This window comes from Zootermopsis nevadensis, unplaced genomic scaffold (genome assembly GCF_977971745.1).
Source record: "Zootermopsis nevadensis isolate Lab colony 2312 unplaced genomic scaffold, Znev_1.0 Znev_ptg000007l, whole genome shotgun sequence".
In the NCBI taxonomy this organism is placed as follows: Eukaryota; Metazoa; Arthropoda; class Insecta; order Blattodea; family Termopsidae; genus Zootermopsis; species Zootermopsis nevadensis.
This window is the reverse complement of record NW_028259139.1, coordinates 6,455,981-6,471,013: the sequence shown is the minus strand read 5'-3', so window position 1 is coordinate 6,471,013 and position 15,033 is coordinate 6,455,981. Positions and strand designations below refer to the sequence as shown.

The 15,033-nt window shown below is 36.9% G+C and overlaps 1 protein-coding gene across 1 annotated transcript in view; it reads right to left on the bottom strand.

Moving 5' to 3' along the window:
• Dnah3 (dynein heavy chain 3, axonemal) overlaps positions 1–15,033 on the bottom strand; it is a 55,654-nt gene that overhangs the window by 20,127 nt on the left and 20,494 nt on the right. The window contains exons 28-41 of the mRNA XM_087344130.1: positions 14,732–14,962; positions 13,933–14,083; positions 13,475–13,635; positions 12,354–12,632; positions 11,375–11,489; positions 10,296–10,516; positions 9,886–10,124; positions 9,560–9,743; positions 8,844–9,029; positions 8,504–8,730; positions 7,934–8,111; positions 6,467–6,703; positions 5,936–6,175; positions 913–1,073 (exon numbers count right to left, since the gene is read on the bottom strand). Coding sequence (XP_087200256.1) covers positions 913–1,073; positions 5,936–6,175; positions 6,467–6,703; positions 7,934–8,111; positions 8,504–8,730; positions 8,844–9,029; positions 9,560–9,743; positions 9,886–10,124; positions 10,296–10,516; positions 11,375–11,489; positions 12,354–12,632; positions 13,475–13,635; positions 13,933–14,083; positions 14,732–14,962 — 2,810 coding nt within the window. The remainder of the gene's footprint in view (positions 1–912; positions 1,074–5,935; positions 6,176–6,466; positions 6,704–7,933; positions 8,112–8,503; positions 8,731–8,843; positions 9,030–9,559; positions 9,744–9,885; positions 10,125–10,295; positions 10,517–11,374; positions 11,490–12,353; positions 12,633–13,474; positions 13,636–13,932; positions 14,084–14,731; positions 14,963–15,033) is intronic.

Here is a 15,033-nt window from a genome sequence, read left to right as displayed (position 1 = left end):
TTAAGGAATTAATTGCTATTTCTTCTGAGAGTCCTACAAAACTCATCAATATATGCAGTGGACAAAATTCAGAGTTACTGACTGTGAAAGCAGATGGCACATGGTTAAAAAATGTGTACAAAGAATAAAAATATCAATTAATATACATTAAAATTAATACAAAAGAAGACAACAGGCTAAATCAAGAAATAAAAGGATTGATAAAAATGTCTGCTGAAATTACCATATGAAGTAGAACAGAATGTCAAAACTGAGAGACAAAATGAAGCAGAAATTAATTTCAGAAATTTAGGATCTGAAATGATGTTTTTTACATACATTAACATTTGTCGATCTGATCACTATACACTCATTTCTTTTCCAATGCAAAAGATATTAATTACCCCAAGTCCTCTTTCGTATCATACTAAAGTGATGCATTAGTCTGTCTCATGCTGCACTTCTATTGTGAAATTTTCCTTAGTATAAAGTTTTTGCTCATAGTATAATAATGCTTTGCATGATTGTCCTATATCATTGTAAAGTAATTACTCATTGAATAAAAATTGAAATTATGCATAAGTTATGTGCTTGTACTGTTTGAGTATGTAATATAGCATAGAGCATTTCAGAGTTCCAGATGTAGTCACTCAGAACTTATTTAAAATGAAATATCTTTGGTTAGGAAGCCTGTTCATAAAAAGCAAACAAATTGTGGAAACACTGTGTATCGCAGGATCAATTTAAAAGCCTTGTATGTCCAATTTTCATGATTTTATAATGTTTACATGTCTCCTGATAAAAAATTATCTCTATCAGTGTCTAAATGTGGGTTATAAAATATATGTTAGGTGTCTATAAACAACTCAGTGACTTAAGATATACCAGGGTCTGAAAGTAAGATGATGATATAAACTCTCAATAATGTCTTACCAATCAATGGTAAAGCAGTTGATGAGTGAAGGAAATAACCGCAGTCTATTTCGAAATGAGGTTCCAATGGGTGAAACTGCTAGTACCATATGAAGGTTAGTCCTTATTCTATCTATAAAGAAGTTATATAATGCCAGTGGAGTAAGTTCAATCTTCTTACCCTGAAAGAAGAAAAATGTAAGACATCATTTAAAACTTTTAATTGTAACTAAAGAAAAGTATTTCAGATTCAGTCTATGTTAGGCAATAATGATCTGATTGCCGAACTCCACATGTAAATGCAACATTTTCTTCTGGTGTGTATTAATACACATAAACACGTATTTGAATTTTATGATTCAACTTTCTATCTGAAACACTAATTTATTATGCAAAAAATTTCTGATAAAGTTACAGAATGCAAGGCTGTTGCCGCAATGTCCCTGTTTTAACTGAAGATGGCTGCAATGAAATGAGAGCAGGAAAGAGAATAGTTGAGAAGAGAATAAAGAGGATGAGAGAGGACAACAAAATAGAGGAGGAGCTGGGAAAAAACTAAAGAGGATAAGATATGAGAGGAAAAGAGAGAAGAGAGGGAAAGGAAGAGAGGACAGGCAAATAAGGAGGAGAAGAGGATAAGAGGGGAGGTGAGGAAAAAAAAGAGAAGTGAAGAAGGGTGAAGAGAAAAGAATACAGAAGAGAAAATCATAGATAAAAATAGACTAGAAAAGTGAAGGGAATAGAAGAAGTGAGTGGAGATGGGAAGAGAGTACAAAAAAGAGAGAAGGGGATAAACTTGTAGGTGACGAAAAGTGACGTGAATAATGTACAAGAGGAAGGAAAGAAAGAAAGAAAGAAATGAGATCAGATGATAGGAGAAGAGATGGTGTTGGGTTAAGTTAGGTTAGGTTAGGTTAGGTTGGGTTGGGTTAGGTTAGGTTGGGTTGGGTTAGGTTATGTTAGGTTAGGTTGGGTTGGGTTAGGTTAGGTAGGATTAGGTTATGTAAGGTTAGGTTGGGTTAGGTTAGACCATGTATATTGAACTATATCAACTTCTCGCCCAGTGCGCCACGACGTGTTTCGTCCCTCTGATCCGCGTCGACTATATAGCAACATGCCCACCATAATACAATGGGTTTGACGCCATATTTGGCGTCACGACGCTCGGCGTAGGTTCTCTAATTGAGTGCTCCCTGTTATCTGGAGACATCTGATGTGAATTTGGCGTTATTTGAAGGCGTCGCGATGGTAGGCGCCCCGACGCCGGGCGTCGATTTCTAAAATTCGCTCTCAATGTTATCCCAACGGTTTAAGACGCACACTTGTGATACTGTGTTGGCGTCGCAGCTGATAGCGTCGCGACGCTCGGCGTCGGTTTTCTAGTTTAATATCACTTTAATCTGGAGACTTCTCAGATGTTAATTTGGCGTCTTTTGAAGCCGTCGCGATATTAGGCGTCGCGACGCCAAGCGTCGATTTCTTAAATTCGCTCCCAATGGTATCCAAACTGTTTAAGTCGCTCTCCTGAGGTACTGTGATGGCGTCGCGGGTCGAATGGCGTCGCGACGCTCGGCGTCGGTTTGTCACTTTCGTATGGTGTCCTCTGTGGACTTATCTGCGGTAATTTTGGCGTGTTTCGAAGGCGTCGCATTGTTTACCGTCGCAACGCCTAGCGTCTATTCACTATCATTGTGCCTAGTCTTATTGGATGCAAGCCAAGAATTGCGGTGGCTTTAGGATGATCCAAGGTTAAGTTAGGTTAGGTTGGGTTGGACTACGTTAGATTAGATTAGGTTAGGTTAGGTTGGGTTAGGTTCGGTTTGGTTCGGTTAGGTTAGTTTATGTTAAGTTAGGTTGGGTTAGGTTAGGTTGAATTACGTTAGGTTAGGTTGAGTTACGTTAGGTTAGGTTGCGTTAGGTTATGTTAGGTTAGGTTGTTGGGTTAGGATCGGTTAGGTTAGGTTAGGTTAGACCGTGTATATTGAACGGTATCCACTTCTCGCCCACGGCGCCACGACGTGTTTCGGCCCTCTGATCTGTGTCGACTATCTAACATCGTGCCCACCGTAATACAACGGGTTTGACGCCATATTTGGCGTCACGACGCTCGGCGTCGGTTTTCTAATTGAGTGCTCCCTGTTATCTGGAGACATCTGATGTGGATTTGGCGTTATTTTAAGGCGTCGCGATATTAGCCGTCGCGACGCCAGGCGTCGATTTCTAAAATTCGCTCTCAATGTTATCCCAACGGTTTGAGACGCACACTTGATACTGTGTTGGCGTCGCGGCTGATAGCGTCGCGACGCTCGGCGTCGGTTTTCTATTTTAATAACACTTTAATCTGGAGACTTCTCAGATGTTAATTTGGCGTCTTTTGAAGCCATCGCGATATTAGGCGTCGCGACGCCAGGCGTCAATTTATTAAATTCGCTCCCAATTGTATCCAAACTGTTTAAGTCGCTCTCTTGAGGTAGTGATGGCGTCGCGGAGAATGGCGTCGCGACGCTCGGCGTCGGTTTATCACTTTCGTATGGTGTCTTCTGTGGACTTATCTGCGGTAAGTTTGGCTTGTTTCGAAGGCGTCGCATTGTTTACCGTCGCAACGCCTAGCGTCTATTCACTATCATTGTGCCTAGTCTTATTGGATGCAAGGCAAGAATTGCGGTGGCTTTAGGATGTTTCAAGGGTAAGTTAGGTTAGGTTGGGGAAGGTTAGGTTGGGTTAGGTTAGGTTGGGTTGGACTACGTTAGATTAGGTTAAGTTAGGTTAGTTTGTTAGGTTAGGTTGGGTTAGGTTGAATTACGTTAGGTTAGGTTGCGTTAGGTTACGTTAGGTTAGGTTCGGTTCGGTTGGGTTTTGTTAGGTCAGGTTGTTGGGTTAGGTTCGGTTCGGTTAGGTTATGTTAGGTTAGGTTAGACCGTGTATATTGAACGGTATCCACTTCTCGCCCACGGCGCCACGACGTGTTTCGGCCCTCTGATCGGCGTCGACTATCTAGCATCGTGCCCACCGTAATACAACGGATTTGATGCCATATTTGGTGTCATGTGATGGTGTCACGACGCTCGGCGTCGGTTTTCTAATTGAGTGCTCGCTGTTAACTGGAGACATCTGATGTGAATTTGGCGTTGTTTTAAGGCGTCGATTTCTAACTTTCGCTCTCAATGTTATCCAAACGGTTTGAGACGCACACTTGTGATACAGTGGTGGCGTCGCGACGCCCGGCGTCGGTTTTCTAGTTCAATATCACTTTAATCTGGAGACTTCTCAGATGTTAATCAGGCGTCTTTTGAAACCGTCGCGATGGTAGGCGTCGCGACGCTAGGTGTCGATTCTGAAATTCGCTCCCAATAGTATCCAAACTGTTTACGTCGCTCTCCTGAGGTAATGTGATGGCGTCGCGACGCTCGGCGTCGGTTTATCACTTTCGTATGGTGTATTCTGTGGACTTACCTGCGGGAAATCAGGCGTATTTCCAAGGCGTCGCATTGTTCAGCGTCTCAACGTCTAGCGTCTATTCACTATCATCGTGCCTAGTCTTATTGGATGCAAGCCATGCATTGCGGTGGCTTTAGGATGGGCCAAGGTTACCGCAAGTAAGTCTGTTTCATTGGAAACAAAACCGATAACCTACGCACTGCGTCGCGACGCCAAACCAAGACGCCAAAATTTTACTAAAGCCCTTGGAATGAAGCTGGGCAGTAAGAAGTTAGCTAAAAGCATCGCGATGGCTAGAAAGGACGCAAGATTTTCCGCTGGTAGATCTGCATATGACGTTGAAAAGGAAACTGGAAATCCGACGCTGAACGTCTCGAAGCCGTTCGTCGCGAAGTTTCTGGTTGCGACACTAGTAGAAGACGTGACGTCTTCGAGGACGCCTTTTTTAACCTAGACGAGGCTCCGTGTGATAATGGAAGCAACTAAACCGACGCCGAAAATCGCGATTTTCATAATCAGAACGACGCCAAAAGATGTCTTGATGTTTTGCGTTCGTGATACTCAAATTGCCTTTAAAAATTAATTTGGAGAAGTTCCCCTGCCTCGAAATGTAAATGAAGCCAACAGAAGTCTGTGGAGCCTATGTGACATGGTTCTGGCAGAGACGCCAAGCATCACAACAAACAGTGTTTTGGGAACATGAAAGGAAAGTGTCGGGATTCCTAAATCGATGCAACAGACATAGAGTGCAGTGACTAAATTTGTCAGGGCGCCAAGAGCAGGAAAGTGGTTACCAGTTAATACCAAACCAAACATCTACCAACCTAGCACATAGCTTAATCTAATCCAAGCACAGGTAACTCAGTCTAAACTCAAACTCAACTTAACTCTACCCAAATTAACCCATTAATCTAACCCAATGTAACATAACATAACCTAATCTGGCCTAATGCAATCTTACAAGACCTTTCCTAACCTATCCCAACCTAACATGTCCTGACATAACCCAAACTGTTCAGACACTACACAATTCAAGCGGTTAACCTAGGTTAGGTTACAATAGGTTATTGCGAGACAATGGAAGAAGGGTCAAGACAGTTGAGCAGAAGGCAGAAGAGCTAATAAGAGAAGAATTGAGACGTTTATACATTAGAAGGAATTATTTTTGAAGAGCGGAAGAGTAAGCGCTAGTTAGAAGAAAGCAGAACTGAAGACAACATACAAGACTATATTATGTCATAATATGAAAGACCACCTCCATAATCCAAGGAAAGCTCAGGTTAATGTTTAAGACTGCATTTTTCCAGAACTCAATCACCCATTGTACAATATGAACTTGTCCTAATCAAATTCCTAAAAAAGTTTAAGTAGAGAAAGATAATGACTGAAAAATGCTACTTATGCTTGATTTGAAACTAGAAGATGAATTGTACACTGAGGAACTTAGTCCTTTGAATCAAAGAAGGAAAAAGAGCACTGTGTTAAAAAGTAGCTTTATTAATAAATATGGGTAGCTACGTTACTGGATATTCTCGCAATTACTTAAAAATGCATGTGTATCCTAAACTCAATACCTGATGTAAACATAATTCATTCAATTACTTACCAAATCCCTGACTGTAGTCTGCACTGTTTCTACTATTTCAGCCTTTTCATCAGGAGAATAAAGATTTGGTACATCTCCTGTGTTGAGGATCATGTTTATATCCTCAAGAAATGATTCATTCTTTATCTGAGTGTCACTGAAGAAGAACACAGTTGACTTTTTCTCTAAACCAGCCTTCTTCATAAGAACTTTCAGATTATTTTTCCATTCTGACTCTCCATAGACGTGTCCAATTTCAATCTAGAATAATTTTTTAGTTTTGCTATAAGAAAACATACAGGAGTTGACCAGACATCTATAAAATGTGACTTCACACAGAACAATGTGCATATAAGTTTAAATTACATAGTGAAATCAATAAGACATTGAACATAAACAGGAAAAATGAAGTACATGTTAAATATAGTGTCAAAATGCATCACAGGAAGATATCACATGGAAGACTCAACATGTCATGAAACCAAACCAAAATAACACAGGAAGAACTAAAGAACCACCAGACAAAATAAAAACATCTGAGCTGCAGTTTACCTGAAATAATGTGAATTCCATCATGCTTACAGCCAGTTTGGTGCAACTCTGTCGTCCAGAGCCACCAATCCCCACCAACATTACATGTCCATTATCTTGCTGTAACACGCGACTGATACGAGAGATGTGCTCAATAGCAAATTGGAACATGACCAGTGACATTGATGTTCGTGACAGGAGGTTGTATTCTCCCAAATAGTAATTCATCTTCTCAGTTAGTAAATTTAAATCTTTGACCTAAGAAAATCAAGAAATAGAATAAACCTATTATTTATGGCTACTTGAAACAAGAAACTAGACACGGTCAAATAATGTAATTTAATATGCATATGATGACACTAAAAATTTTAAACAGTCCTTACTTAACATTTGAGAGACAATTAGCAACAAGAGAGGAATGAGCAAACATTATTAAGCCCATAACTACCTACAATGAGCAGAGCCCATCTTGGGATGCTAATGCCATGCTCGGAATATCAGGAAAATTCCTGCCTTTTATGGAACCTGAAGATTCATTACTATGTTCACAAGACTCTGCCACTAGTCCTTATACTGAGCTAGATGAAACCAATCCTCAGCCTCCAACCCTATTTCGCTATGATCCATTTTCTATCCTCCTATTTATGCCATGGTCTTCTAAGTAGCATCTTCTCTTCAGGCTTTCCAATAAAAATTTTGTACATGTATATCTACCCTATAAGCATTACATGACCCATAAATCTCATCCTCCTTGATTTAATCATACTAATAATATTTGGTGAAGTGTATAAATTATGGAGCTCCTCGTTATGCAGTTTTCTCCAGGATCAAATCCATAATAAATTCAAATGTGTGCAAATTTATGTGTGGTTGTACCAATATGAAGAATGCTGACAGTATTAACTTTATGGTAACAGAAACTACCAGATAATACCATATAACCTTTTTTAGGGCTAAATTTCAGAACTTAAAATGGAGGTTATACAGCTCTCTCAAATGTTCATAATTACCTACAACACTACATAAAACAAAATACCATAATTAGCAACCTCAGAACCTCAAATCTAACAGATATTCACCCACAAAAAACACATTATATTTGGTCCATGTGTGCTTAAAAGATGAGATTAAGATCAGCAATGCTGGTGGTGAGAGGAAAAAATGACTACAGGACTATTACCATATCATACCTCCTCAGGTAAAACCACAAAGTGTGGTCTAGTTTGGTAAAATGAAATTTCCAAGAGCAATGCAATGCATATACTATAACAAATATGCAAAGGACCCATTAATCGTAAAGTAAACAGAAGTACAATTAAATACTTTTCTGGATGGATGGTTAGTAATTCAATTATTTTGCAACACTGTATCAAATGCTGTCAAATATTAAATTTTCACATAGAATTTAATAAGAAAGAAGACAAGAAACATAAAAATGAAGTCTGGTACTTGGTATTTAGTGTCATTAAGTTTCTGAGACTAATTCACCTCATCATATATCTTGGGGTCAGCATCAGGCTCCATGTAGTTACCAAAGAAGAGACGTCTGATGTGAAAGTCATTGAGGGCAGGTTTACCTTCAGGAAGAATATGAGCCAATATTTTATCCATCGGCTGACGAAAATGTTGGTAGCATGCTCTCTTCACAATATCAAACAGTTGTGTCCTGTAAATGACAATTTATATTTTTTGTGGTTACCTACAGACATACTATAAAACTTGCTAAACCACCAACAGAAATTCATTAAATATGAATATGATTTCTGTACTAATGATATAAATTATCATCAACGTTACATGATCATCTTTTCCTTTAATCAGACATTACACAACTTCTATAATTTTTTACAGAATTTCAAATAATAGGTATAAACCCTCCTAAGAACTAATATAGCAATGCCACAAAAAAAATAATGTTATAATATTTTGAATATGAGCTTCATAATTACGTTCCAACTATTAGACCTGATGCAGTTATTAAAAGAAGTCTGTTGAAAGAAGAAAATTTGATAAGGTATAAGCAAATTATTGATCCAAATTTTATTCTGTATACTATACCTGTCCTCCTCATTCACCAATCTATCATAGAAAACTCGATAACATTCATGAATCCAAAGTCTGATGACTTTATCAGGTTCATTCAGATGAGAACTTGGGACCAAGAGAATGCCACGTATTACACGTGAGAAATCCCGTAAATTGAAGATGTAATGTGATTTAGAAGGAACTGGTAAGAACTGCAGCAACGAATTTTTATATACATCAATTGTAGCTCCCACTAGCACCTGTAATAAGTCAAGCGTTGCAGTTAACTATGTGTTCTACACAAGTTAAGCAAAATTTAGATGAATAATTGGAGAAAAATGTTAGATCAACATATGACATTTTCTGTACTAACCTTTGACATTCTTGCAACATTAGCATCAAAGCCCTTAGCAAAATGCCAATCCATGATGGAACAGAAAATCTTATCAAGAGTTTTGTCTTCCAAAGAGTCAATACAAACAGTAAACATGTGCTGAGTAAATCGTCCTGAAATTTCATTTGAGCAACCTCCAGGAGGTCTCATAGCAGCCACAAGTAACTGAAAATAATCATAGTAATACCTGATAAAATGATACATCATGTATGCAAGGATATTTTGTCCAGTTTTAAGTGTGACGTTGGTACAAAGTACCAAAGCACTGTCAATCACAAAACTTTACTGAAAGTTAGTATTGATAATTTTCATTCATGTTGAAAATCTTCATTGTTGCCATATGGGAAAATCCAAATATGGACACCAAAACATGTTTACGTAATATTTACAGATACTGATGACATTTAATATTCAATAATATTAATCAGATTTAAGAGATTTCAGAGAAAAATTTGAAGAATTCAGTAATGTAGAAATTCTGCATGCAATTATGTTTATAATATGTTACTTTTCTTTATAGAGAAGTGCCATTTAAGTCTAAAATTAACTTATTTGGAACCTGCACTTTTCACAGCTTATTAATTACAACTGTACATTATTTTAAAATTATTAAACATTAATACAGAAATGCTGTGTGAGGATCAAATGTCTGTTAAAGTAAGCACTCCTTAGAAACAAGAATCTACCGTGCTTACAATATCAACAAGCTCCAGTTTTGATTTATCTTTGAGATCAAACCAATGTCCATGATCAATCCACTGTCTCAGTAGCTCAACTGGAGGTTGAGCGCCATACATTTCCTTCTGTGGCATGTTGAGGTCATCAACAAACAGTAAACACTGTTTGCCCATAGAGGGACCATATACACCTCTTCTTCGCCTGAAAAATACATAAATGATTGCACTACACTGTACATTCTCATAAAGAACAGGAAACCTCCTGTTCAATGTCTAAAAATTTTTACCTACAAACTACTTTAGATTCTAATATAAGATACTATTTAAATGCTAGTATGAAATACCTGTCTAACTTAGACATAATAATTTCTTGTGTCTGGTTAACTGATGTTTGAGCAGAGAAGTTGATTATAATGGGGAGGAATTTTTCTCTAGGAAGAATCATCAATTGATTAAGAACAATTGCAGATTTGCCAGTTCCAGTAGGACCAACAAAGATAACTGGAATCTTCGCTTCTAAAGACATCTCCAAGAAGAATGACTGGCATGCTGATTCATTAGTATAAACAATAACCTCATTCACCTGCACAGAAATAAACAGATATTAAATGTTTCTTGGTTAATAAAGCCTATTATTTTGTACATAAATAAATTAATTAGTTCCAAAGTTTGACAAATGTCAAGAATGAATGCAACAAATTACTCATGATTATTCGTGACAATATGGATCAACTACTCTGCAAATATGTCTCACCTTGGCAGATGGTGCCAAATGAGTATGTGCTTTATCCATAACATCTGTCCATGGAATCCAGGTACCATTATTTTTCTTATCATAAAACCATTCAAACACAAGACCATGTTCAGGGAACAGCTGATTTTTTGCTAATTTGAATACCTTGGGCTTTGGATAGTCTGGATTTTGTCCACTCAGCACTGCTCTGTAAAATGCATCAAAAACTTTCCTGCTTGCACCTGAAATAATGTTGAGAGTTCAATTTATGTATTTATTTATTTATTTCCAGGTTTAATGCCATATTCACATGTTGTACCAATTACAACAGCAGATACAAAAACAAAGTTGTACTACCTGGAACATTGAGAAAATTATATGAAATATGTAAAGGTACTGAACCTCAATTCATCTCTAGAGAAAATAAGAAAATGAACGTAACTAATCAATGAGCCGGGATAGCTCAGTCGGTATAGTGACTAGCTACGGGCTGGACGACCGGGGTTCGATCCCCGACGGGGGCAGAGGATTTTTCCTCTAGCCTCTGCGTCCAAACCGGCTCTGGGGCCCACCCAGCCTCCTCTACAATGGGTACCGGGGGTCCTTTCCCGGGGGTAAAGCCGGCCGGGGCGTGATGCTGACCACTCACCCCCATCTAGTGCCGAGGTCAAGGAAGAGAGGAGCTATAACTCCATTCACCCCAAACGCCTACATGGCGTATAGTGGGACAAACTTTACTTTACTTTTACCTAACTAATCAAGCTGACTAAAATTTAAATTACATGCAAACTTTTTAGTCTGGTGTGAAAAAATAGGATTTTATAATTTTAGAATGAAATAACCATAAAATATCACTTAATTTAAATTATAAGAGAAATGTGGAAGGGTATATGCTTAAAATTCATCTCTTGCAGAAGCTATGAAGTTGGTTCTGTATCTTTAAATGGCATTTATGTTACTTCATAAACTTTGAAAGTTGTCTTTAGTGTTTGGAGGAGAGATTATTTGAGAATCACCGAAGAAAAGGCTGTATGCCCCACTTCAAACACTGATAGAACTGGAAGTGAGATGTGAGAGAAAAAGAAATTGTTAACCCATACCTGTCATGGTAGCTCCAAAACCCCACACCAAGCAGAAAATAAATATGCACTGCAGCCATACAGTGCTGACTTGAGTTTCACCTTCCAGCATGAAAGTTAGCAACCGAGAGAAGGACTGTGATACAACATAACAAAAATTAAACTGATTATGACAAGTTTCAAACTGACATATGCTGTTTTAAATATTTCAATTTTATATATTATTCCACTTTATTTGAGTATGCAAAATTAGTTAGTTTAGATTTGGAGTCAGAAAATTTGAGAATAAAATATTCATCCACATACAACTACAACCAAATTTTACAAACATTTTAACAGTTTAAAACATCCTTAGCAAATGATGAAAGGGATGACATAATTTTGGACCAAGTGAACACTAAAACTGCAGGTTCATTCAAATCCCACATTTTCTAAATATCTGTGTTTTTCATTGACTATCATTCTACTCATCTACATAATTTTATACAGCAGCGTCCTTCTTGAGTAACTCCTAGTCATACTTTGTTGATCAAGAAATTTCCTACCTTTCATCTGACTTGAAGGTTGAACACTGGACCATATCCTGACACACACACACACTATTTCTTTAAAATAAATCTTAATATTATCCTCCCATTTATGCCATGATTTCCATTTGTTGCTGATACAAATCTGTTACAGTAGCTGTTGTACTGAAATTTTATTCAAACTATATCTGAGTTAGAAATTACTTTTCCTTATACTTTTCCATACACCATACAAAAAATGTTTCAATTGAAAGCTGTAGATATTAATGGAACCTATATCTAATGCCATGAAAGACATTTTTGTACATTAAGTTCATATTTGAGACAACTGAAAAGGTCTGAGTTAAACTTCATATGAAACAAGGGATCACATGTTGCATTTAGTTCATGCATACAAATTGTGTCTCTGAATTGCAATTGTAATATGTGGATACAAGTAAATAATTTTATAAACTATAAATCAAGTTACTTACTTTATAAAGATGAAGTTCTGAAGTTTCAACAAAGCATTTGCAAGATGGATGCATAACAAATATTAAAATAGCAGGCACTAGCCATTGTATCAGTTCTTCAAGTAGCTCTAACTGCTCTGGAATAATCTTCTTCTTAAGAATATTACAATAAGAAGCATGAAGAGCTTGCCAACCTAACTGGCTTGGATCCAGGTAAATTATGCCACAACGGGACACAGTTGATGGTGAAGCCTCTGCTAGGTCAGCAGGTTCAAAGATCAAGCTCATTTTTTCTGACATCTAAAAATAGAGGTAATTAAAGTGGCGTTAAAAATTTGACATTCCAAGGATGTTATCCACAGAATAAAATCTTGTATTTTCCATTAAAATTCTAAAATCACAAGCCAAGAAAACAAAAATTCTCTGATTTCACTTCTAAGGAAAATGCACAATGTAGCCTTGACATCGATGGTTAATGGTTAATGAGACTGGATGATATAATGCATGTTAACAGTGAAATCTGGATGGGCAGTGTCTTAGTGGCCATCCTGAGACAGATTTAGATTATTTTATTACACTGTTTTGTAAGCCAGTTAGAGGGAAAATGCTAATATGTTTAGGAATATGTGTTATTACTATTATTAAAACTAGATTTATCACTTAAACTTTGGCGCAAACTGTCTTGGCATAAGTGATGCCTGGACAATTAAAAAATACATGAAAAATTCTGTCAACATTCAAAAATAAAAAAAATAATGTATGAGAAATATAGGCTACCGACTATTAGATGATAAAAATGGCACAGTTCCAGAGAGGACAAAGATAATGACTTATTATTTTTAAAAGCCCAGTGGTAAGCATACATACTACATGCACCACTCTATATTTTGCCCACAGATTATATTGGGGTTTTTGTATGAGTCTCAGAGTAAATAGTAAGCATTTCCTTAAACAGCATTGACCAATTGATCTATGTAATGGAAAAGTGTTGTGTTTTATATGAGGTATTGATTGAATTTTTAGATATTATTTAGATGAACCTCAGCTTAAAATGTTTGAAACTCTCTGAAACGGAGTGGTTGACACACAAAAATTATTTCTATACAACACAATATTTGCTGAGATTATGATAGGCAACACACCTGAATTATCTCCCCAGACATAAGGCAGAGTCTCTTGCTGTCATCTAAGACAGTGTTCATGCTCTCAATCCATACAGAATCAACTGGTCCATCAAACAGGATCCATTTGCGGTCAGAATTAGTGGAAGTGGCATATTCTCGAAATGTATTTGCCAACACACCTAATATGTGGAAGCAAAATTAATTACTTTTACCAGTGCCAATATTATTGTTCTGGGTCATAACACAATGTGGACTTGCAGGTTGATATCAGTGTTTCAGATAAATATATTGTATTTATCTTCAGGGCTGGTATCTACCAATAAGACCACATGGCATCACAACCCATAAGAACAACATACACATTTTCACTTCCATGAGAATCTTAAATGTCACACACTTTTACCACTGGTCACCAACACTGAAATGAATTCCAACTCATAAAATTATTAAGTAATGAATACTTATTTTTAACGTACCATTAGACCACTCGTGTGACACTGGATCAAAACAACCATATAACTGTCCCAGAGTTATTGCTTTTGGATTGATTATCTGATACTGTACTCTAAATTCTTCCATGGTTAACTTTGTATTCTTTCTTATAGATGTCAAAGCTTCAGCCAGCACCTAACATGACATAAGACAATTTGGAGATTTGAGACTAACATGAAAAACTAAAACAACAATAATAACAATCTGAAACATACAACTGAAAGCAATAAAAAATCTGACTTAAGTATGATTCAAACCTACAACCATCTTCAAATAAACTCAGTATACCAACCCATAAGGTAATAGGAAGGTAAGCGTTATAAACTAATTTAAGATGACTCTTAATACTTGGTGCCACAAAAACCTGATATCTGAAATTTGGAAACTTCTTGTTTAAATATGGACTAAAATTCCATACTGAATCAACACCTAAGATCATGTATCATCACTAGTATTGACAACAGTGAGAAAACATGATGGTTGGTGTGTAATATCCTGCTCATGACTAATTTGATCACCACCTTACATCTGAATACACATAATTTACTTAAATGATAAATTATCCTTCAGTATTAGTTAAACTGTAATTAAACTATGATTCACATTACAAATCTTAATTTTATTTTAAAAAGGGTTTTATATCAACTTATCCAAAGGCTCTGACTATTGCTCTTAACTTCAAAAGATCTCTGTTCCCCACATGCTCTCATGCAACAGACAGGACCATTACAAAATAAAATCTTTCACTTTGCTTCTGATGGAGTTAACAATCAACCACTATACCTGATATGAACATGTTTTGCCACACATAGGAAGTCCTACAATCATAAGTCCATGTCGTACAAGAAGAATCTCATAAACCTGAATTATCTTCTCAATAAACCAAGGTGTGGGTTGGAGGTTACGCAGGACAATGCATTCTTTCAGAGAATTTATGAGCTCATCACGATTTGGTTGTGCAAGTTCAATTCCTGGGAAGATATCTGAGCAGATCCCCTCAAATAAAGGCACATCCTATAAAAAGATTTAAGAAATTGACACAATAATCACAAACAGCTTAGATAATTATAAAAACAGTAAATGTA